This window comes from Athalia rosae, chromosome 3 (assembly GCF_917208135.1).
Source record: "Athalia rosae chromosome 3, iyAthRosa1.1, whole genome shotgun sequence".
Classification (NCBI taxonomy): domain Eukaryota; kingdom Metazoa; phylum Arthropoda; class Insecta; order Hymenoptera; family Athaliidae; genus Athalia; species Athalia rosae.
The window spans coordinates 6,036,692-6,062,831 of NC_064028.1; the positions used below are offsets into that span (position 1 = coordinate 6,036,692).

The following is a 26,140-nucleotide window of genomic DNA, read 5'->3' on the forward strand; positions in this document are numbered from 1 at the left end:
TCTCGCGGTATTATTCGTAGAGCTTATTTTTTCTATTATTCTCTGAAGAAACAAACGCAGGATTTATGGTATCATTCAAATTCCATTATCTCGGCATTTTGGTAGTTGGGCGCCATTTTTATCTTTCCAATCATCCCCTAAAATTCAAGGTCAAGTCGCTTGAGCGAAAGCTCGCATCGGATTGTGAGCCGAGGAGGCTATCGGATGGCAATTCCGAGATTTGAAAGCTGAAAAAGGGAGAGATTGTTGAAAGCTCATATTTTTTTAGCATCTTGCATGTCTGGGACCCCCGAATTTTGAATCTGAGCTTTTAGATTTTTGGAGGTTAAGTGAAGAAACAGCAGCAACAGCCGGGGGGTGACTGGCTTTCGGCCAGCTTTTTCCTTGTTGTTAAAAGCTCCGATAGATAGCGTGGTCGACGCCTATTTAAGCGAATTTCTCCGACGCCCAGCGCCCCGTTTCGTCAGCAGCGCAGGCGTTGCCGTTTGAATTTTTTTTAAAAACAATGTTCGCAGAAGAATAGTTTTACCGAATCTGGGGCCCCGATAAGTGCTTGGTTGTTTTTTTTTTATACCGATAAAAAGTGTTTATTGTATATTTGGTACCTACGGTGCCCCTAATTACACACTGGTAAGTTCGGCCCCTATATAATAACTTTCAAGGTGTATAAAAAGTGATATTGTGTGCGGCATCACAGTGAAATGCATCGTCGTTTTTTACAGATAATCGATAAACGAAAAATGCAAACAAACCAGTGTTATACAATAATATTGTGAAGCGACAGGCATTCAATAACCGGAAGTAACCAGAAGGAGAGAAAAAATTTATGAAAATTTGAAAAAAGGACTAAACCCTAAACGGCCAGGACTGTCTGTGGATTACCGAATTGTAATTTTAAACTATATAGATAAGAAGTAGTTGCCTTCTACAGTTGACCATCTATTTTTATTTTCATAAAAACAACCGGAAGTCTCTCTCAAAAATCAAGGTATCTGTGATGGCAATTGGAGAAATCAACCTTTCCCGGTCGCATAGAATATTCGTGATTTTTTTTTCTGTTTCTCACAGTTTTTTTTTCTTTCATATTTCAAATCCATTTAAAATTAAACTCACAACAAACACACACCCCCGAGTAATTCAGTACGCTATATACCAGATACAGTGCAAACATGACCTCACATCGCATTTTAATATACCTGTATAAATTATAACTGCACTATTTGCAAACGTCTTCAGAGCTGAAAACGTCTAGGTTTACATTGTATCTTATCATATTGCCCTGACGAAGACGTGACAATTTAAATAAGTTGTAAAACCAACTCTCGTAACCCATAGGCAAATTAAACGCGAAACTGCATCATCAATGCGACTCGTAATATCTGCAATAATTCGAAATTCAAAAATCCCTACGCCACGGCTGTTTTGTTTTTCAATATTCGAATGCTGTTGGCCCGCTTTCAAATTTAGCTTGCATTTATATACTGTGTAAAAACGACCATCTTGACCGTGACGTTTTGAAATGACGCGGTTAAAGCCGTTCGGTATTGTTTGTAGTATAAAGTGCATCGAGCTCCGAACCACCTGCTGTATATCAGCGATCGAATATGCAGTAATAAAGATTAGAACCGCGATTATAGTTGCTGTAGTGATCGCGTTGGCACCATTATATTTAGTAAATATGTATACGCGTATACACGGCGATATTATTATATAGATCCATTCTGCCGTGGTGAGTTCTAAATTTAAAACAAAGAAAAATAGAAATTTTTCTCCTCGAACTATGCTGTAATCCCTGGCAGCCTGACTGCAGCACGATTGTACTCAAATCATATAGCTAATAGTTGGATAACGAATCAGTTTATTATATCAACCAGTAAAATCGGAGATCTCATACTCGCGATTATTATAATAAATAGGTGTATAATACATAAAGTCGTAGAGTCGTCGGGTCGTTAATAAGATAATGTATAATATATTTAGTTGGCAGACCAGCGCGCGGCATACGCGTTAGACGCTAGACTACCCCTTGCCAAAATAATTAGGAAGTCGTCTCAGATATGTGCTAAAACTGTTCGCTCGGGCACGCGCAATTTGGTTGGTTGGCGGTTTCGCTGGTTCCTCAGGTTCCCTGGTGCCTGGTGGGCAGCTTCCGACCCACTCCTAGCCACCCTGCGGGCCATCCGAGATCTGTTCAATCAGTTGCTTACTTATATAAAATACGAACAAAATTATTATCCCAGGAGTCGAGATAGTTGAGCAGTTCGTTCGTGATTCCACGGGGACAGATACCGGGGCAAGTCGGCTTCCCTGAAATTTCTCCAAGATGCATACGATTTCATCCTTACTATTTCATTTAATTTGAGCGTGATTTATTTCCCTACCTTTATTATTGTTTTTCGTACGGTAGAACGATAATACGACGGGGATGGTTTAGTTTATTATATAACCACAATGCGGTGTGATGTCCTTTGGACGTCTTAAAATACGCGCCAAGGAAATAGCCTAGCAGATTTCCGAAAATAGCCGAGTGCGTCAGGGGTCACATGGTGTGCTGGACCAATGGCGTCGCTCCACATGCTTCTAAAGTTGAATTGATACATGGGGGTGTTCGGTGGCGTTAATCTATACGGGTCCAACAAACATCATACGATGTTTAAACCTCTGTAGGATAATAAAATAACAAACTTAAAGTAAATACCCAATGATTTATGGGTGATACAAAAAATTTTTCATACCTCTAGACATCATAGCGCAATTTTAAAAGTCGAATACGGTGGGTACCGAGTCGCTCTGTTTCTCAGATAAGCCGAAAGACGGCGTAACCGTTAATGTAATTTGTCATCGGTCGTCCTCGATGCTCAGCTCTGCTGGTTCACGTCGCTCGTGAACGTCCGAAGTCGTTTGCTCGTGTTACAACATTACATGTTAAGTTTGTTACTATAATTCTGTGTGTCAGTTCTGGTTTAACGGAATAGGAGGTTTGATTAGCTTTTTAAATTATCCATCCATAAGTTTTTTCATCATTATTGGAAAATGACGTGTGAATTGAACTATTCTTCATTACCTACTATTATACCTAACGACCAGTATCACCTCTGATCGAAATATCGAACAACACCTGTAAAGTTGCTTCACGTTACTTTGTAGTGCTGATCAGTGCTCTCGATATTGAATCGTATTGACAATAGTTCAGTGTCATCGTCGTCTGGTACGGTTCATTCCTAACCTAACATCTTAACACCCGAATCAAAAGCGACCAGCCAGAATTCGCCGTGGAGGTGCTCGGCGCTGAGCGGTTTATATTCAATATTTTTGTGTCACTCACCTTGGATTACGGTATAAAAACTATTCGCGGTGAGTTTGGCTACTCTTAAATCGTCGTTGCGCAATCAGAGACCTCTGAAATACTCTAAGAAATATCCACGTTTTATTATATTTAAATATCTCCACCACTCTTTTAGCGAATTCCACGACCACTCCAACTCGACAGACTAATTCCCCTTCGTCACGCTCCGTTATTTCGGACGTTGACATTACCTATTTGCTATTCGTTCCCATATTGCTATTATTTTTTATATATTTCGTTCATTGAAGAATCAACCATATTGCCTAACTTTTTCATTTATATTCAATTTTGGTATCGACAATAGCCAAATTCTTTTTTATAATGCCATGCGGTGCCTGTTGCCTGTCGGGACACATTGAGAAAGTTATCTTATCTCCAAAATTTACTTATTGTGTATTTTCATTGTTTCATTGTCCAAACTCTGGAAGCTCACACATTTTTCATCGTATTGCTGAGTCACTGACCCAATATCTGCGATGACTGTTAATCGAATGATATCCTTTGTTGTTATATTGCAGGAACAGCATTTGTGAATGAACGCGAATAGCTGCTGAGACGATTACGATTGGCAACGAATTAAGAATAGGATAACCATGGATGACGCCCACTGTAAGACTGTGGACGAGGTGCAGAACTACTTCGGCACCGACTCTGACAGAGGATTATCTCCCGACCAAGTTAAAAGAAATCAGGAAAAATATGGCCTCAACGGTGAGTTTGACATAATCAATGTATGAACATTTGACACCTCCTTATCATTGCACATCTTTCGACTGCAACGTAGAAGTCTTCGATAAGAATTGAATTAGTTTTAAGAATATCTTATTGTTTATTTACATCGTCAAGAAAACCCTGGAATAATGAGAATCTTTATCTTGAATTGCTTCTTTGCACATTGTTTATTTACTCTGTTAGTGCTCTTTAACTACTAGCCACAGATATTCGAGGAATAGCGGAGCCTTGGTTTGCTAAATCCAGCAATAAATCACACTGTTCCTCTCACATAAACCTGTCATATTCTTGAATCTAGTGGTATGATAATATTTTATAATTTTCAATTGTTGCTCTCGGTTGATTATGATCCAACCATACTAGCTTACACTAAGCTGGTAGATGGCATCAGACCAGGCATTGAAATTCTGTTTGCAATTTTAATGATTTCGTTACAGACCGGCTTTGGTTGGTCTTTGTTTACCCGTTATTATTATTATTCTGCCGCACTCATTGTTTGTGTTTTAATCAATTGGAAAGGAGTGATAAATAAGTGGTTCTGATTAACTTGAATGAAATCATTGAAGACAGAGCTATATTAAGCATTTAAGACTGAGATTGTTGATATAATAATCTTACCTGCGTCGTCACGAAAAATTATGGTAGCGGTATCATGAAATCAGCATATCGCTCCATTCATCGAAATATTCCTAGATTTTACGCGAAGGAAATTAATTATTCGAATCCGGCGAGGTATTGCCTTTCCTTCTCCTCGTTCATTTTTCATGCAACCACCTCATATCCGAATCTCTTTTCATTCATTTGATGCTGTCATCGATCTGAATTCGCGCGAAATGCAGCAGCAGCATCATTCAATGAATTATTCGTCCGCGTTCCGCAACCTTCCTTCCTTCCAATCTCCGGTCGGTCAGCTGCATATTGATTGCCTTTCCTATACATATATTTCCTTCGAATCTGAATTCCCATAGATGTGCACTACTAACTACGATGTAATTAATATTTGTGCAGCTACGGTCTTCTAAACAAAAAAAAAAAAAAAAAATAGAATTTGGTTTACGATAATTACCGCGATATACGAAGCGAATTTATTTATATATCCCCTCCCATCTGTATTTCATACGCTATAGAATTTCAGATGAAAATTCTGAATTGTTAATTTTTTCAGACGTCTTGAGGCGCGTTTCGCTCCTAGGGGTGTGCGCCATTTGTATACGTACATAAACTAACGATAGCCCATTCGCGATTCGGACAGGTGATCGTTGCCTATGTTTTCTCAGTTATATTTTCCTATCTGTCTGTGCTGCCGACTTGCGAATGGCTTATGTAAGTTTTATATTTTAGTTTAGAGCCCCGGCCGAACCAGAGATTCCGATCTCTCAAGCTATTCTGCAGAGAGACCCCCGCAAAGCACTCGCGCCCCGCGCTGTTCTATCCGTATAGGTTTGTACCTCCGCCGTCCCGTTCGTACGTCCACGTGTCCGTTGTGCAGACTAGCAACGTCCCGACGCCGGTCGTCGTCGTCGTCGTCGTAGTTCGGTCAGGTTTCCAGGGTTTCACGACCAATTTAGCCCTCAACTTTTCAAGTTTATTTTTATACAATTTTTTATTTTCGTATACCTACCCATCCGTGCAGGAGCTCAGGATCGTTATGCTCCTGCAACAGCAGAGTTCCTCTCGCGGCTGGTTATTAGTTTTCATTATAACATAAGTTTTTTTCCGCCCACTATTATTGTCGCCGGTGAAGAAAAAATAATACATCTTCACCACCCGAGTTGCGTAATTTTCGTCTATACATATACACACCGTACTATATCGTTATATTTTTCGTTTATTTTACGTTACAAGTATACATATACGTATACACGTATAGCTTTAAACTAATCATTATTCGACGCTGATTTTTTATTTCATCAACTGTATATAGCGAAGACTTTACTAAAATATAGCTATAAATGTGTATTACCATATCTACGTTGCAGCTTGTGGGAATGTACAATATGAAGCGTCTTCCGCGACCGCGGTGCGACTTTATAAAGATGGGTGTTATTCCTATCTAATATACACACAGATATGTAGGCTGCTGACAACTCTGTTTGCGGTGTATACCTATATATTTATTTTCTCACCGCTCGCTAAGCACAAAAATCAATGTGCTACAGAGTCATTCGGCACGTACAGCACAGTATTACAATAATTTCGCTACAGGTATAACAGATAAGTTATATTGCACCCGTAGTCGTAAATGTTTTTCTAGAGATCCGTTACAAAAATCGGTTGCTAATTGTCATTAATTTATATTTTCATGAAGAATAATCCCATGTAGAATCTCGTATAAATTAATTAGTCCTATAGTCGACTTATAAGTACCCCCCCCCCCCCCCCCCCCCCCCTGTCGATATTTACTCGATCACACAAGGATTCCTCTTTGGAATAAAAAAAATTCCAATAATGATGATAGTTATCGAACCAGCACACTCTCGAGTGTTTTAAATTATTACGTGCCACCCGCAGGTGTAACTTCACGTCTGTGTTACGATGCCGAATTTCATCTAGGTATGGGCTTACCAGCAATTAGTATTCCGTTAATAGTGCCGCACGTATCGCTCTCCGCGTGCTATCGTAGGTATATGTATCTTATAGTACGCCGTACACGTATCTGATCACGAGCGCAAAATCTACACGTTCCTTATTCACTTTACTCGAGGGTCAATTTGAATTCGCGTATCGTAGTAATATCTGCGACCCTGCACGTCGCCATCACGCGAAAACATTGCTGAAAGTATTCTCCTTATACCTATACGTATAAGAATAATTTCGGTTGGTACAAAGAAAGGAATAACAACGAATACCGCGGGCACTTCATTTCGGCTTCCTCATCAACCTCGTACCCTAGTTTTATCCGAAATTTCTGTGCGAACAGCGTACTTCTATGTATAAAATGATGGAAATGCACACACACACACACACACACACCGCTGAGTGTTAAATTGAAACACATGCGGACGGACGAGTTGACGAAAATAATTGAATCTAAATTCTTTTTAATATCTACTTGTATAATTAACTGTCGCACGTGTATACGCGTATATGTGTACCTTATCTTAATACCTATATAGCTCCGTTATCATCTATAGTTTACATTGCCGTAATATTTAATCTGAAACCCCTTGGTGGTATATATACATTTTTCGGGTGTATATTAAGACGTTGATCTCATATCTTGATTATCAAGTGAAAATCTAATCTTTTGTTCGGTAGGAATTTTCTGAACAAGAAAATTCATAGTGCAAAGCTTCCTTTAATTTCTGTCTGAATAAAGTTGTGTATTTAATATAATTTAGCGCTCTTGCATCAGCAGTTCTAATCACGCGTTTAAAATCAATCGCAAAATGAATGGTGATGCTGGTATCTGTTCAAGATACGTCATTCGCACTTCTACTGACGTATGAAAAAACGACGTTCAAGTTTAAGTGACGTCACGCGTGTATCGGACGTGAATTGCGCGTTCACTTGATACTTTGACTGACTTGTACGTGCATATGCATGTGCACTTACACATTATAAACCACAAACCGCCGTCTCGGTAACAAGGAAAATTGTCCAGTCAACGAATACTGCACGAGCGAATATTTCTTTTCACTTCAGAATATTGCGAGAAGAGAAAAAATATTCAATGGATGCGCAAGAAATTTAGGCCGTGATTTCGCTTGGATTTTTTCGCAAAATTAACGCTAAAACTGAACGACAATAAAATGATATTGATGAAAAAATAACTCGAAACACGTACGCGTATAATTTCCGTTACCTCACAATCATTATGAAAACGTCGTTCGGACAACCCTCGCAAGAATTTAGGCCGAGTCGGTTTTAGGTCTTCTTAATAAGTGAAAAAAAAAAAAAAAAAAAAAAAATACACAGAGAAAACAACTCTTCAATTTTATTTCGCTCGTCGGTATCATCCCTAAAAACTTTTTGAAGAAGCTTTACCGACGGTCATTATGAAAAATTTCTCTTTTCAACTTTTGTACACGTATGTCTTATTTCGACCTCAAATTCAATGCCAAAAGTCCACAGTAATTCTGTAGGTCTCTAGGTGGCTATAAGAGCGAAGACGTAACGGCTTTCCGTGTGCAGAGTCTAGAATATTCCTGACCTAAAAACTTACGATACATACATATATACATGAATTTTTATGTTGATATGTACTTTACATGTTGTGTTGGTTATTTATTTCATCCGTGATTTATTCCATATATTTGCCGTATAGCGATATCAATAACTCTACGATACTATTCGTAATCAGTCGAAGTAATTAACTGTTGGTAAGCCCACGTGTATCATTCTTTTTGCATAATACTGCAATTGCAGCGCCTCTTAATGTTATATTCCATGGCCCGTGGTCAAATTAAATTAATAGCCGCATCGATGGGCCTTAAAATTTAATGACGATCGGTACGTTTATAGGGTAATATTACAGTAGGTACGTGAACGTTTGCTTTATAACGAGGCGCTAGGAAGTATATAATTTTTTTCTCCATTTTTGATAGCTTGTTAAAAATTTATCATTTCCAAGTTATCCCGATCTCGATAAAAATTCATTGTTGGTGCGTAGAATTTCTGAAATTAATCAATTTATTGATTTCACGAATGAAAAATCGATCGTTATCGCTTGGAAATTCAACCGCAGCATTATCAACCGATCCGATCGTCAAAAACAGAACCTTTACAATCGAGCACCAAACGAGAAATACACGTATGAATGTACTTGAATTTATAATTAATTACATTATTAATTTAATCCAGGTTATCAACGTTTCTGAATATATATATATATATATATGTATTTATACATCCATCACTCGTGCTTGATATGAAGAGGAAATACGGCTGTGATTGAGTCACGGATCGATTGATTATTATCTTTGTTTTTGTCGGGGTTTAAATCCAAGCAGATAATTGTTCGTTGGTTCCGCTGCTTCTCCTCAGTTGCGTCGATACGGGAAATGAAATTAATCATGTCAGCGCCTCAGTTTTAATAATCGATCGTTAATATCTTCTGTAAAAACAAATCATAGATCGCTATAGATTTCAACGATCAGGCGTTAATAGAGTCTCATGTATATAAATACTTTGAAATATTCGTCGTTGGCCTTGGATTATTTCCTGAGACTTTTGCAACGTGATCTGAAAGCAAAAACAAACACATATATAAATGTGCGAATGAACAAATATATGTAACCAGAAATATAAACACATTTACACTTTATAGGGTTCTTAATAATCAAGTTCATTTGCGTTGTGATTTCATTGCGTTGGTGTGTGCAACTCGTGGCAAATCGAAGCAAAATTTGAAACGTTATTCTGCAAATATTTTACTGCGTCAGACATTCTGACGTACTTACATACGATATTTAAAATCGCTGTAGTTGTAAAAAAAAAAAAAAAATTGAGAGCCATTGACCAGCGAAAGAAGCTCTGAAAGCTCTTAACTTTTTAATCGACCGACAGTATCGTAATTTGCGAAAGCACCGTACAATACATTCGAACAATGAATATCTTGTGATTTATACATGCATACGTTGAATCTTACCATCTGTGTACACAGAAATTTTATTCGTCGGCACCAGACACATAGCCATATGCACTCCGTGTGAAATATAAAGATTGGATTCTTAACGTTAGAATTGATTTCCGTTTATTTTGGCAATTCTGTAACAGCTGATCGCTAATACAAACTGGAGAGGAGATCAACAGACGTTCAATTGTATAAATTGACAGATATATATATATATATAAATACGGTGAAACACATCAACAATTTCCAATAAACTCCACAAATCAATGTCAATACAGCTGTTATTATACAACACATTTCCCATCACTTAAATCCTATTGTACAATACATCTGTACATTATTCACTCGATTTACACAACATTCCAAATAGTTGTGCATATATTTATGGAATTTGAAGACCAAGTACTTTTACTATATACATATAATAATTACCGGACGTTTTAAGATTAATCTACGAGAAGCAATTAAAACGGTGTAATTAAAATCAGCTCCTGCAGGCGGTAAGTTATCAAATCCGAGCGAAATTGACGCCATGTCCAAAGCGGTTTTTCGTTGTTATAAATGTTGGGTATAGGCGACTCAAAAGTTAGCGAAACCTTTTTTTTTCCATGCAGTCACTCGATATCCACGCTCGTATCGATGTCGCACTTTGATTCGTTAATTTTCTTTTCCTCCTGCTAATTTTATTTCGTCTCCCGAGAGTTCATTGATCGTATCCGCGACGAATACGTCCTTTGTTACATTAATTGTTGTTACAAACGCGGTTGATTTTATACCCCATCAGTTACGAAACTTTGCGGTGTATAATTCATACGCCCGAATTGGTCCTCTCTTTTTATTCCCGACATTAACTTGAGATCTAAATTTTACGTAACCCTCTAATGTATTTATTATTAACTGAGATCGTGCTTTCCGGTTTTCTTTATAAAATTAGAATTAGATTGGTGGGAATTCCGTAAGCTTCCGAGAATTGCGCGTATACGTATGGTGGTGAATATAACGAAACATCATTTAATCTCGAGTTCAACAGTTTTTGGCTAACGTACGTACATACATATATTTTATATTAATAGGATCGAGAAAGTGAACAGAGAAGAGTAGGAGATCCAGAGAAACATATTATAGGATAACATATAGTTGCTCACCAAGTGGCGTGTGTATATTTATTTTTTCCTATGTAACTTGCTACATAAATATATATATTTTTTTTTATGTCTGACGTGGCTCCATTCGCGTGAATATCGTGCACGTGGCCCCTGCAGATATGAGCTGCTGATCACTGCTGTAATTCACGTTGAGATTGCATCGACCCTCAAATATGTAATTTATATAAGTACGAAGACGAAGAATTGGAAACAGTTTTTTTACTCGTTTTTTTTTTCTTTACATCTGAGAGCTTTTTTTAAGAATCTCCTCTATTCCGCACACGACATCCTCACACAGAAATGCGAGTCATCGTTACGCCAACAAGTTTCCGGTCTCCCGTAAAAGCTTAGCTCTTACTTCCTAAGTAGTTAGCCTTATTACTTCAGAAAATGAACCGTCACAATGTCAAGCTTTTACTCAGCGATTGTTTTATTCGGTCGCAATAATTTGCCTGAAAATTTGTGGTAACTAAAAATTCCACCATTTTTTCTTCCCATTCGAATTCTGTTAATTATTCCACAATTAACCTGAAATCCTCATTATATTAAGTCCGTACGTTACCCACGTTTATTTTTTGCACGATACTTACGTATACAAGATTGCTAAAACGTGCTCGAGATCTACATTACCGCTTCTAATTTTTCTCGGTTTGCAAAACAACCGCCTTCTCGTTGTTTCGTATGTATTAAGCGCAGAGTAAAATAAAAGCGCTGCAACCTCCAAGAAATATCAAAGGAAAAAGGAAGGGGAAAAGAGAGGATATACGCAATTAAGCTACGTCGACGAGTTTCTGTCTGTATACAACGTTCTCAGCTCTGCGAAAAAAAAAAAACAAAAACAAAATTTCACCCTTAAAGTTGATAAAGCGTAAAGATTTTCATTATTCCAACGTTACTTCCACCTGTCAAGTATCCAATCAACAACCTGCGGTCCTTACAGTGTTATTGGATTGTTTCGACGTTGTGAGAGATGTACCTGTACAATGTTTATACCTTTTCGAACGGTGAAATTCATTCCCTTAGCCGAAAAGCATCACGCTTCGTTTCAATCAACGAGAGAGTTTACTAATCTCCTAAATTCTCTCTGTTTCAGAACTGCCAGCCGAGGAGGGTGAGTGAAAATAAAAAATATCTAATCAAAAATAGAATCGACATTTTTTGGATTAGGAATGTCGTGTCGCGTCGAGAAAATCGATTGTTCAACTTCGAAGCGAGTCCGTGTCACGGGGTACGATCGTGGCCGGAACTTTCGTGCTCGCAAATCTAAAGCACAGTTAGCCAAAGAATTCGTTAACTACACGTATTCAAGCGTATCGTGTACTCGTATTTGTACGTTTATACCTGATACCTGCACTTATAGTTTCTCTTCAGTCAGACGAACTCTACGTGCTTCTGGTTTAATCTGCAGGAGTAGATATACCTGTGTACTTATTACGCGGCTTTGACATCAAATTATCGACGCCCTTTATGGATCCATGATGCAAAAGGGCGACGTATAAAGCCACTTCGCTAACCTGTTTTAGTGTAGCTCCCATAATATCAATACGTATACCCATGCAACCCGTCACTCTGCACGTGCAACAGCTTTGTCTGTCAAAGCTTCATTTTATGTTTCAAAAGCGCACTATTCAGCCACCCTAAGTTCAGCGCATCGACGGATTACTAATTCTATTGTTACAGGCATGAACCTATGAAGATAACAAATACAACGAGTTTTATTCATTCGTTTTATTATTTCTACTTTATTTTTAGTAATCAATTTTTACACACGTTAAGCTGTTATTGCAACGTGACGTTCGTACGCGTAATTGTGGTAAAACGTAGATAGGTGTGTCATTTGTTCCCTCTTGCGATATTATGATGTATACTTCCATGTATGAATTTTACAATTGAACTCCGATGTACTTGGTATGTGATAAGAATGATATATTCCAGTACATATTTCACTCACGGTATATTAGAGAGTCCTCCGGAACAGTTGCTGTTTGAACTACCTATTTAATGGTATAATTGTGGCCGGAACCTGTGTGGTTAATTATTTTATAATATCTAATCAGAATATAATGAGAGATTATATAAAATATATTATTATCATTCCGTATTAAGTTTTCATAGGAGATTGAAATAGATTTATGTATGAATATACGTGTTGACTATCGTTGATCTCTCGGTGGAATTGACCGATTAATTCATTCAAAATTAGCGCCAATTACACAACTCCATTATGTCAGGGGATCAGGACTCTCGCTATTAAAGACAATTGATCCGTACGGAATTAGTATCATAGTTCGTATTTAACTTGTACAGCGCGCATGGTTATCGCAGAGATAATATCCCTTTGAATTATTTAATTAACTGACCCCTGATTCACCCGAGGTACGGACGATGTACGATCTATGGGGTTAATTGTATCCTGTTTAAGTAGCAATCGATATCCAGAGTAAGACTATCGCGAGTTCGGGCGATTTTCTTTTTATCTCAATTTTCTCTCTTTTTTTTTTTCTTCGAGTCTGTTCAGCACTTTTATTTCGTGAGTCGAGACCTCTCGATTTTTTATTGTAAGGTTACCCTGAGAAGGGATAAAATCTCGAAGGATATTATTCGCCCGCAGACTGTACATTCCATTTTGTAATTTTTCTTTTCAATTTTTATCAATAAAAGTCACCACTTTTGTCTGGCTTCTTCATTTTTCATCGCGTTTGCGTTTCCCATGGGCGGTATAATTGGCACTGATTGAATAGGTAATTAGCGTCACCTTGTTCAATTTCTATTACGTTATAATGAAACTAATTATTCATACAGCGGAGTGCTCGGATGACAGACAAATATGTTGATATAGTTATTACATTTATTGATTTTCGTAACTATTTTCTCTCCTTTTTTTTCGAAGCAATTTCTTACGGCGGGTGCTTTTTTAACCCTGAATGTTTGAGCCGCTTCTTATCAAAGTAGGCCATGGCGCTAACAAAATAAATACTTCTTGGTATGTACCGTTATCACATACATGTGTCAAATCGATCGCGTTGTTCGATGGGAAAAACAGCCAATTATTATAATTTTATCGCGAGAATTTATTTAATTTTCTGGTTATATTTGCGACGGTAAAAAATTAGGATATAACCTCCGGAGATTCAAGGTTGAAATGTTAGATCAGTAGATAAATTGTGGAAATCTAATAGCTGCAGCCATTCTTATTTGTCCTCTAATGTAAACCCGTGATACAAAGCGATCATAGCACATAGCTAGACAATTATCAAGGACGACTATTAGAATGTTATCCCGGGTACCAGGCGGCTTTGCCGGTTTTCGCGTTTCTTCAATATTATGTGATTACAATATCATGTACAAAAATTATCTCATAATGCACAAGTTTAAACGAAACGTATTTATATACAATGAGATTTGATTAAACGGAAATCCGTCTCTGATTATAGGTGATTAAATGAGGGTTCGAGTTACAGTTTGAAAGAAAAAGAACCAAAAAAAAGTTTGTATGACATAACACAAATCAAAAATAAGTGACGTCAATTACCAATTCGTTGCGGTGCCGAAACTATATCGCTATGTCCTGATTTTTTGCTATACGTCTACTCGTCACCTTGGCACAGCTTCTATACCAAGTGTTTGACCTTCTAAGGTCAGGTGGAATTTCGGGACCTTGGTTGAAAAATTCGATAGGGAAAAGTCTCGAAAGTTTTTTTGTATTTTTTTCAATATCCTGTAAGCTTCGAATAATTTCTGTCGCCAAAATCCAGATTTTCGATTCTAATTGGACTTGGAAATTACTAGTTTTCATTCGGAATTCAGCCACTCGGCCAGGATATCGACTTGAAAGCCGCTCCAGCTCGCCTACTATAGCTTAATCCGTTTACCGTGGATAACAACCGGTGACGTGTGTTGGATAGATAATGTAATTGTCATAAATTTGTGCCTCAAGCACTCTGCTGTGACGGTTTTCCCAACATCGTTACGCGATGACAATTTCTTGTCAAGCTGAATTTTTTTTTTATTTTACCTGCATATTGAACGAATTTCCCATTTCTATTTCCCTCGTAGATTTGCCGTCTATTGGAAGGAAAAAAGGCACACATATACGCGAAATTGAATAATCGATTTTCATCACGTGAAATGTCTGCCTTTATTTTTGTCCCACGGACTTGTGTCATAATGCATTGTTCTATCCCTCAGGAAAGTCCATCTGGCAACTCGTTTTGGAACAATTTGACGACCTTCTAGTTAAGATTCTTCTATTAGCCGCTATTATATCCTTCGTAAGTACTTTTCTCATCTGTTCGATGAGAATCGTTATTTCAATGAGAAAAAAAAAAAAAACAAATATCCTCGACGATTTCTGTTAACGGCAAAGTACCTTTTTTATTCACCCAGGTTCTAGCTTTATTTGAAGAGCACGATGACGCCTTCACAGCGTTCGTCGAGCCTTTCGTTATTCTTCTCATCCTTATCGCTAACGCCGTTGTCGGTGTTTGGCAAGAACGTAATGCCGAATCTGCGATCGAAGCGCTTAAAGAATATGAGCCAGAGATGGGCAAGGTTGTCAGAGGAGACAAAGCCGGTGTCCAAAGGCTTCGTGCTAAGGAAATTGTACCCGGTGACATCGTAGAGGTCTCCGTTGGTGACAAAATCCCAGCCGATATTCGTCTTACCAAAATTTATTCGACCACCCTCAGGATCGATCAGTCTATCCTTACGGGTGAGTCCGTATCCGTAATCAAGCACACCGATGCCATCCCTGACCCTCGTGCCGTCAATCAGGTAAGCGTTAATGAAATTTTCTGCGCGAGAATGATGCGAGAAAATCATTGCAGGTGACTAATAATAAAATCACCGTGTACAAATTTCGTTCGTAGGACAAGAAGAACATTCTGTTCTCTGGTACCAACGTTGCAGCCGGTAAGGCTCGCGGTATCGTAATTGGAACCGGTCTTAACACAGCCATTGGTAAAATTCGTACCGAAATGTCCGAAACCGAGGAGATCAAAACTCCCCTGCAGCAGAAGCTGGATGAGTTCGGTGAACAATTGTCCAAGGTTATTTCCGTCATTTGCGTTGCCGTCTGGGCTATCAACATCGGTCACTTCAACGACCCGGCTCACGGTGGTTCCTGGATCAAGGGAGCAATCTACTACTTCAAAATTGCCGTTGCCCTGGCTGTCGCTGCCATCCCCGAAGGTCTCCCTGCTGTCATCACCACCTGTCTCGCTCTTGGAACTCGTCGTATGGCTAAGAAAAATGCCATTGTCAGGTCTCTTCCTTCCGTAGAAACTCTTGGTTGCACCTCCGTTATCTGCTCTGATAAAACCGGTACTCTTACCACCAACCAGATGTCCGTTAGCCGGTATGTTGATATTCCTATTGTTTATTCCACTTTTTTTTTCGTTATGCGATCATAGAAAAATCTTATAAAATCCGATGCGTTTTTACAGCATGTTCACCTTCGAGAAAATTGAAGGCAATGACAGCAGTTTCCACGAATTTGAAATCACCGGATCGACCTACGAACCTATTGGTGAAGTTTTCCTCAAGGGTCAGAAGATCAGAGGAAGTGACTTCGAGACTCTTCACGAAGTGGGAACCATCTGCATAATGTGCAACGACTCCGCCATCGATTTCAACGAGTTCAAACAGGCCTTTGAAAAGGTCGGCGAGGCTACCGAAACCGCGCTCATTGTTCTAGCTGAGAAAGTAAATCCCTTCGGCGTTCCCAAGACCGGTCTGGACCGTCGTACATCCGCCATTGTTGTCAGACAAGACATCGAAACCAAATGGAAGAAAGAATTCACTCTGGAATTCTCCCGTGACCGTAAATCCATGTCCTCTTACTGTGTACCTCTTAAATCATCCAAGTTGGGAACTGGACCTAAACTCTTCGTCAAGGGAGCACCGGAGGGTGTCCTAGACAGATGCACGCACGCTCGTGTTGGCACTCAGAAATTCCCGCTCACAACTGCCATCAAAAATCGCATCCTTGATCTCACTCGCCAATATGGTACCGGACGCGACACCCTACGTTGTCTCGCTCTTGCCACCGCTGACCACCCAATGAAGCCCGAAGACATGGAACTTGGAGACTCCAACAAGTTTATCACCTATGAAAAAGATCTCACTTTCGTCGGTGTCGTAGGAATGTTGGACCCACCTCGTAAGGAAGTATTCGACTCTATTGTGAGGTGCCGCGCTGCCGGAATCCGCGTCATCGTCATCACTGGTGACAACAAGGCTACCGCTGAAGCTATCTGCCGACGTATCGGAGTTTTCAGCGAGGATGAAGATACCACTGGAAAGTCTTACTCTGGACGTGAATTTGACGACCTGCCCCTCGCTGAACAGAAGGCTGCATGCGCAAGGGCTCGGCTCTTCTCTCGTGTGGAACCCGCTCACAAATCCAAGATCGTTGAGTTCCTTCAGGGAATGAACGAAATCTCTGCTATGGTTAGTCGCGCTGACATCTTTGTCTCCTGATTTTTATTTATGGAAATGTCATATCTCCGGGTTTATTATTCTTGCAGACTGGTGACGGTGTGAACGACGCACCTGCCCTGAAGAAGGCCGAAATTGGAATTGCTATGGGATCTGGTACCGCTGTAGCTAAGTCTGCTTCCGAGATGGTGCTGGCTGATGATAACTTCTCTTCAATTGTCGCTGCTGTTGAGGAAGGTCGTGCTATTTACAACAACATGAAGCAATTCATCCGTTATCTTATCTCCTCGAACATTGGTGAAGTCGTCAGGTAATGATCCCTATCTGAGAAAAGTTTTTATCGCGATGCGTGCGAAGATGATAAAATGCAAATAGTTGAGATGCAAACAATATTTAAACCACCCCATACTTGACACAGTATTTTCCTGACTGCTGCTCTTGGTCTTCCGGAGGCTTTGATCCCTGTTCAGCTTCTCTGGGTTAACTTGGTCACTGATGGTCTTCCTGCCACTGCTCTTGGTTTCAACCCCCCTGATCTTGACATCATGGACAAGGTGAGTGTTTATCATACGTGCACATACATGTGTGTGTTTTTTTTCACCCTTCATTGTAGAAGCGTTCTTGATAATCGTCATTTCTCTTCAGCCTCCTCGTAAAGCCGATGAATCCCTTATTTCCGGATGGTTGTTCTTCCGGTACATGGCTATTGGAGGATATGTAGGCGCTGCTACTGTTGGAGGTGCTGCCTGGTGGTTCTTGTACAGTCCCCATGGCCCTCAGATGAACTACTACCAGCTGGTAAGATATCGTTGGTCATGGGTCGTTTGATTTTTTGTTTCTCACTAATAATTGAATCGGTTGTTATTCATTGACCTTTGCAATTTCAGACGCACCACTTGGCTTGCATCGGCGGCGGTGACGAGTTCAAGGGTCTCGACTGCAAAGTCTTCACCGATCCCCACCCCATGACTATGGCTCTCTCAGTTCTTGTAACCATCGAAATGTTGAACGCCATGAACAGGTAATTAATTATCGATCGTGGACATTTTTCGAATGCAATTAGGAACCGTAACTATTATATAATCTTCTTTTTACAGCTTGTCTGAAAATCAATCTTTGATTTCCATGCCCCCATGGTCTAACCTTTGGCTGATCGCCTCCATGGCTCTTTCTTTCACACTCCATTTCGTCATCCTCTACGTCGACGTACTTTCCGTGAGTAATGAAATATGCATAATTAATGGTACGCATGTGCGTACCGCATAATATTCGTTTATACATATATTTGCTTTGCTTCTGAGTGATGTACCCATTTTTCTATGTCCATAATTTTGATATTTTGAACTCAACAGCAGCGCGGATAGGGGTCTAATATTTTCTTGTTCGTCTAATTTACAGTCCGTGTTCCAAGTGTGCCCGTTGACCGCGGATGAATGGATCACCGTAATGAAGTTCTCCATTCCAGTGGTACTCCTAGATGAAACCCTGAAGTTTGTTGCCAGAAAAATCACAGATGGTGAGAACCCAATATACACCGTGCATTGGATTGTTCTGATGTGGGCTGTGTTCTTTGGAGCGATACTCGTTTCCCCGATATAGAAAATCCACATCTAATATTAGTTAACAATAATGTTTTTCCCATGGACAAACATTTATAACTGAATACCTGGACTTGCAGTTGCATTTAATTCAACTTCCCCCGTGGCGCGGGAGAAGTAAAAATGAATTATTAACGAAGTGTGTTTAAGTGAGATTTTAACCAGTTTTTGACTGTTGCGCATGGTGTTAGTCAGTGCAATCATATTGTGCGCCACTAAAGCCCACCATGCCCGCACCACACCGTACTACACGTCGCCGTACATTGTACCAACTTCAGTGGCTCCAAGTGTTTGATGTTCTACCGTAATTAAAGAATCATGGTTTTTAAATTATTTTATACAAGTGCCTTTTAAGCATTAACGTTTGTAAATGATAGCTGCTGACTCAGTCTTTATTTGACACGATTCCTTGTACTGATAAATACTTCATAGCACGTTATCGAACGATGCACTTTCTCAACACTTGGTGTAGGTGAATTACGTTGTAACTAGTTTTGTGTAACATTTGTGTCCATAACTATTTGTTCACGCTGACTAATTGCATGCTGGCTCCACCGATGCTTTTATATTTGAAAATTACTTAGTAAACGGAATGGCAAGCTAATTAAATTATTTACTCCAAACAAACCAAACCGTTTATCTGTAGCGAATTAACGTAATTTACATGTTGATCTTTTGCATAATAGACAGCATAATGGATAACGTTATAGAGTAATCTCACGTCGGCCGATTCTCTCTACGTGTTGATAAAAATACAAACATGTTATCGAAAACACGTAACCTTTTTTATCATTACATATGCGTAAAAACGGTATTCACTGAATTATCGAATTTTTTAGTGATATATTAAGTGTATATACAGTAGTGTGTTGATATTAACGACAATTCAATATTGTAGCAACCGTGAGCTACTTAGGTTTATTATTTATAGTAACTTGATTCACGATTCGACGTAGAGTTTGGAATAATAATTTTCTATTTCCATAAAAAAGCATCGGCGGAAAAGGGATAAGGATTATATATCTATCACTCTGAGCTTCTTACTACAGCACCTGGTTCCTCGCTTAAAATTTTACACTTGTACACCACATCAGTGTTTCGCCAACTCTTATCAAATCGAAACTAACACTATAAGGTATCCCTTTCCTCCTCATTCCATGCTGGCTTTTTGAATAACCACATATTTTTGTGTTAATATTCGCAGTAAAAATTTTGCCTGTCCCACCACAGAAGAAACAGAAAACCAAATGACCAAACCTGCTGTTGGAAATCCCGAGGTAGATTTTGCATACACCTTGGACCGAAGATCCCACCCCATGTCTCCTGTGTAATGCGTCTTCCTTCCCTTAGAGATCTCGCACATGTTCCACTCTCAGTATGTAGTAATACAACTACCATCTCTATATTCAACTTTTATCCTACTACGTCTATTCACGTTACAAATTGAAAACTAAGTGTCATTATTATTTGCATACCCTGAGTATTTCACGCGAATAATCCGTGTACCTACTTACCCTATGCATGTTGCATTGTTTTTGTACACGTTATCTAGGCTTGACCACAGTATGCTTCATTTACCGTACCACTTGCATTACCTGGGTTATCGATTACTTTACCAATACAGTATAGCTTTGGACTGCTCAGAAGAGAAGAACCGATTCAAATTTTTGTGAAATATTCATCTGTCCAAGTTTTTAACTAACTTCGAATCGTGAATCGAGTGTAATAGGTAAAGACCGATCTCATTAGGATAAAATTGGGATCAATCTCAGTGTAGAACATGAAGGGGAAATAATCATTTTCATTAGATATACACATGTATTTCTGGTTTTCTCTCTTTTAACATATTCCGGCATTTAATTGGTCTCGAATTTTATTTACCGTCTGAATTTCTTGGCCATTCACTGCAAAGAAATACATAAATTTACGGAATGTAGTTCTCAAAAATCTTAAAACCTGTGAAAACTGGTGGTGGCAGAGAACAAAAGTGTGTGTAGTGATAATTGTACAGGCGACCTTAGCAATGTCCTATTTGTAATTATTTTATCTAGCCATGTTCCTGGGGGGGGAGGGGGCCGTAATCGATCGATTTCAATCGGATATAGGTATCTAACAGTGTTCGTGCCGTGTGATACGTAGCTGCCCACTATTGAACCCGAGCAAACGCAACAAGACTGATGACGGAGGTTGATAATGGGCTGACTGCACCGATCATATAACGAAGGCGTAGTAGTATGAATATGCGTGAATAGGCATGTAATAACAGTTTAATTAACTTTCCAATAATTGAATTACTATCACGACATAATAACATATATATACATATACATGTAATTATTAACGGTAAGGTGTGATAAAATTTTTGGTATGGAATTGGCATAGTCGAACTTAATTACTCACGAGTGGAAGTCAGTGATACTGGTATAATTACGTGTAACACTGATTCGAGTGTTTGTTTTAACAATAAAATAACATTTGTCTATAGTGTCGTAACAGTTAAAATCGCGTGTTAAGCGTGTCGATAATTCTACCAAAAACTAGTAGCTTTGCTCGAGTCGGATTTCCTCTTATGTCACAATTAGCGAATTTTAACTTTGGTGGCAATGATAATTAGATATGTTCTCTTGAAAGTAGGTAATATAAGCTCCGAGTTATTTTTCGAATCTTTTAAAGCTCACTTTCGAAATAGGAGTTTGAAAAGCTCTCGAGCAGAGATACGGTTCATATAGCGCAGTCGATATTAGAGGAGAAATTTCTATTCTACTCTATTCTGCTCAATTAACGTGAGATATTGTAGCTGTGCTTTAGTAAGTACCGATGTGGATAACGTAACAACTTTGCAAGATGTATTGGAAAGTGCAGTGTGCCATCCGATGTTGAAACTAATAAAAATAATATAGAATATGATGTGAGGTGACCATCCAGTGACCATCGGCATTGACACCGCCGAGCGAACGGACAAGACAGGAGGTATAGCGTGCGATTAGAGTGTGATTTTATGATGCACCCACGGATTAGTCATGATTACCTGACCTAAGCATAACTCTGAACCGAAACTTAACAACGTTAAATATGACTGGGCTTACATTAGCGCCCAACTTTATGATTATCATTATCATTATTGTCACAAGTTCTTTTGACAATGAAAAATTGTCCTGGAAAGAACTTACTTAGCAACGATTTGTTTATTTATCATTTTATTTATCTTTATCACGCAAGTGAATGAATACGAATTGAACTGAATAATATTATAACAAGTAAAAGTAGAATGTGATCTTGATTGGTATGTTACCAACTTGTTATAATAAAAATCATGTGTTACTAATGTGTGTTGTAAGTCAATAATTTGCCACTAATCAATTCATGAACGATTCGATAAGAGTTGTAGTACTGCACTTGCAGTACCTCGATTGAACGTATAACAATACATTACCAATCTGAGAAATATCTTGTTTTTCGTTTGTACTTGATCAAAAAACGAAGACAATTTTTTAATATGTCAGCTAATAAAAATCTCAAAAATCTACGTCATCGTCAATGCAACACCACTGTTAAATGGTTATTATAGAATTTTTTTTTTCAACTCATATACATATGATTCATTTTGTACAGACCATTTAATTTAATTATTTATCAATTATCGGGTCAGACAATAAAGAAACCTTTACAACATAAAATTTGTCGTACAAATTATCTATAATAGCCCGAATTTTCTGTGGTTTTCCGTATACTTATGGCGTTCAGATAGTGCATGGTGTTTACCAGAGTGCAAAAAATACGAATTTTAAAAATAAATTGAAAGGTGGAATACTGCCACCATTTGGATCGAGTTACTCGTCTCTATGCCGTGAGCGATCCACGACAATTCAAAAAGTTTTCTGTGTTTTGCCTGCTGGTTTGTGAGTTCAGTCACATCTCCGTTCTTCGTCTTTCCATCGCAAGGATGAAGGTATACGTTTTTCTGCAGATGAAGTCTTTCGACTTTATTGAGAAGGTAATGCAAATATTTTAAATTAATAAACTTGATGCTGGCCACTTTGTATTACGAACAACACACAACATTGATAATCACACGTATGAAAATATTATCCATGTTATTTATCGATTCAAAATTATTATATTCTAGCTGAAAAAATAATTTAGGTCTTAAACTGTGTCCGTTGTAGATAAATCAATCGTTATTTGTTGCATGATTCGAACGCTGCTTTGTAAATATTCTTACCTAAAATCAGCTATACAGATCCTTGTAGTATATCAAAATTAAACAAATGATGTTGTAAAACTGTTTTCATTCAGAAATTGGCATTAATAGTTGGATATGAACTGTAATTGAACATGGCAATGTGATTACAGTTTCTCCGGAAGTGATCCCGCGGAAATAAGACGGAAGATAACGAACACTCTGGCATCACACCGGAGACACACATCGTACACCAACCACCGTTACAAAGCGTACATGGAATTCACTGAGAACAATTCTTTAAGAAATTACAGAATTATTCTATAGACAGTTTCTTATATAATATATATAATATATATATACACATATAATAATAATCATAATATTCAACATCAATGATTCCATTGATCGCCGTCGGTGATGCACATTTAAATTTTACATTTTTCATCGGATACTATTAACAGAAGTATAACAAGGAGGAAAGTGGTGTTTTGCTGGCGTAGGTGCAAAGTAGATCGGTAAAAATTAATCTGAAACTTGTGTATGTTACAGTGAATGATGCTGTCGTTGACAAGTGGGCCTAAGCAGGTCCACTGGGTACGCTACCACCCTGCTAATCAAATATCACAGCCTGATCAATATGAGCGGATGATTCGCAGTAATATTATTGAATAGAAGCTAAAAAAAATATGCACAGCAAAGTAACAGTAGAACACAGAATGAATAATTACAAGCGCATAAAATAACACCAACATTAACATCGTTGCACTAAACGAATATGCAATTAAAACATCGAATCAATGTATACATAATATTACACATCATATTATGACGGAAACGTTTGACGTACACTTGAGATAGTACAATTACTTAACTTACTCTACGCTGCTACAGATGCTAGCAAACTTTAGAAAAGACAGCGTCAACAAATCTTAATATTATTATCTATCTAACATGGCTGGAGGTGCTCGCTTACCAGTAACAATTGTAACAACTCGTACGGAACTCACCCTTCACTACTGTCTGTTTTGTCTCTTTATTTATTTATTTATTTTTCACAAAAATCTATGTCTCTCCTATTTATCCCTTACGCTAATACTTCTAACGGCATATTCTATCATCGATAATATGTTTTCTATATCTAAATATTATTACATTATTATTAGGGAGTTGCATCACCGATTTCCCTCAACCTCCACCCAGTCTTTTAATTCCTCTTATACTTTTTTTCTTCACCCAAAATTCACCTCGTTTCCCTCTTAATCACCAATCTCTTATCATATTGTCACTTTTACCCATTAATTTATTTATTATTGAATTTAGATATAAAACGAAGAAGTTAAAAACCAACCAACGAAAAGAAAAAAAAAAACAAAAAAAGGAAAGTAACGAAGCGAAAATCATCATAATTATTATTGCGAACGGTTGACATCATGTTCTTCCTTTACAGTACGCACTGACTCACTAGCTTGGAGAAAATTATTGAGAAGCCGGTCATTCTTTTGATGATATTAAATATTATCGTAAATTATAAACGGCTCTGAAGTTGAGTGAGTGTTATAAATGTAACACAGCTATCCGTTGCAAAAACTTATGATATACATCACGATACTACTTATTACACACAATAATAATAATAATAATAATAATCTTAATAATAATGTACAAGATCACGTCTACAGTAAACTACCACACAACGAGACTCACGTCTTCACACACGTATGAAAACTAACATTATCGAAATTTTCAGTCGACGAACGAGAGAGGCAGTGGTAGGATCAGCATAAGTATATATAATATAATTAAAATTACGATAAATTGTAAATATATACAAAATAGAATGAAAAATATATTTTAAAAAAGTGGAATAATTGTTACGACAAATACTTAAGTCAGTTACAAATTATTATTATTAAAAACCTGATGTGCGCTGCTTGTAGGTAATTAATACAACGTAAGGGACGTTGTATGCGAGAGTAATTAAATGTTCGATCAATCGTGGAAAAACTTCGAATCATTTCATCAATATTCGTGTCGTCGCCTAATTATCATAATCATTATAGTTCATCGGATCTTTATACACGAGTTAAATTTAATTTTTCTTGCTCAAATTGTCCATATGATGGACTATATATAATATTATTAAGAATGGACTTGATTATTTTATTCCAATATTGAAAATCGACTCTTTCTTTCAATTGAATGTAATGCAATAGTACGCCAATATTACTGTACTAATAAAAAGTTGGAATGAAAAATTAGACAAAATCAATCGATTCACGAATTTCGACGATGATCTCTCAGCCGATTAAGAGTCTTTGATATACGTTCGTTTTGCCGCGTCAGTTTCTCAACGCTCTCCAAATTAGCTGCTAATTGTTTTTCCATGTCTATTTCGGGATCACCCTTTGGAACCATCGCCTCAACTTCCGTTGAGCAATGAAAACAACTGGAAAAAGACTGTAGTTTAAAATCTTCTTCCAATTTTTCGACGGTCCTAATGTGTTCGCGTTCGAGATTTTCAACCCGTTGCTGACATTGCTTTTTAATCTAATGGAAAGAGGTTTTGTTAATGGTAGAAAAAAAAAAAAAAATAGGTAATAAAAGTGTAATGTTAACTTCGCGAAGATACCAAAATATTTTCATCCTTGATACGTTCTAAATTGTTCTGCAGCCTCTTTATTTCGACAGAACTGGATTCCTGATTCGTTTCTATTTTTTTTTGCAAATGTTTAATTGTGTTCAATAGGGCCAATTTGTGTTCCGCCATTTCCGCCTGCTGTTGGAGTGCGATGGTCAGAAATGTTTCTGTGAAATTATGAAAATATTTTTCGATTTCGATTCTCCCACACAGTAACAGCGCAGATACTTGAATTTCGAATACATCGTACCTAAATTCGACGACTTTTCATCAGTTTTGGAAAGTTTCTCGGTAAGTGCGCAGTGATCTTGAACTAAATTCGAATAATTTTCTTCAGACTTTTCTAACTGATCACGAACTGTGAGTTATGAAAGAAAACGATATCAAAATCAATCGCAAAAAGCGAAGTTGAAATTTTTTTTTTTTCATTACCATCGCGCATTTGTCTACTCATTCCTCTAATTTCACTTTCAAGTGAACTTTTT

At 38.0% G+C, this 26,140-nt stretch overlaps 1 protein-coding gene and 1 long non-coding RNA gene across 6 annotated transcripts; one reads left to right on the top strand and one right to left on the bottom strand.

Moving 5' to 3' along the window:
• The first annotated feature begins 443 nt into the window (after positions 1-443).
• Positions 444-24,900, top strand: LOC105687707 (calcium-transporting ATPase sarcoplasmic/endoplasmic reticulum type). 5 transcript variants are annotated; one of them, XM_048653203.1, is made up of 14 exons: positions 444-630; positions 3,865-4,057; positions 11,892-11,909; positions 14,987-15,069; positions 15,185-15,571; positions 15,667-16,154; positions 16,243-17,248; positions 17,326-17,546; positions 17,655-17,790; positions 17,882-18,034; positions 18,124-18,257; positions 18,334-18,451; positions 18,635-18,752; positions 23,188-24,900. In XM_048653203.1, the coding sequence occupies exons 2-14, from the start codon at positions 3,940-3,942 to the stop codon at positions 23,214-23,216; spliced, it is 3,009 nt and encodes a 1,002-aa protein (XP_048509160.1). In that variant the 5' UTR covers positions 444-630; positions 3,865-3,939; the 3' UTR covers positions 23,217-24,900. The 5 variants fall into 5 exon arrangements, with proteins under 5 accessions (XP_048509160.1, XP_048509159.1, XP_012258971.1 ...); XM_048653202.1 differs by having other exon boundaries at positions 23,567-24,900; XM_012403548.4 differs by having other exon boundaries at positions 18,635-23,229.
• LOC125500378 lies at positions 2,147-2,924 on the bottom strand. The gene is made up of 3 exons (XR_007277748.1): positions 2,736-2,924; positions 2,382-2,661; positions 2,147-2,307 (listed from the first exon to the last, which is right to left on the bottom strand). It is a non-coding gene; the product is annotated as an uncharacterized LOC125500378 (long non-coding RNA).
• Positions 24,901-26,140: the final 1,240 nt, after the last annotated feature.

Coding starts and splice junctions, on each gene's coding strand:
- LOC105687707 (XM_012403548.4), top strand. CDS start 3,940: ATGGATGACGCCCACTGTAAGACTGTGGACGAGGTGCAGAACTACTTC. Junction 17,791..17,881: donor ATCTTGACATCATGGACAAG/GTGAGTGTTTAT, acceptor ATTTCTCTTCAG/CCTCCTCGTAAAGCCGATGA. Junction 18,452..18,634: donor TCTACGTCGACGTACTTTCC/GTGAGTAATGAA, acceptor TCTAATTTACAG/TCCGTGTTCCAAGTGTGCCC.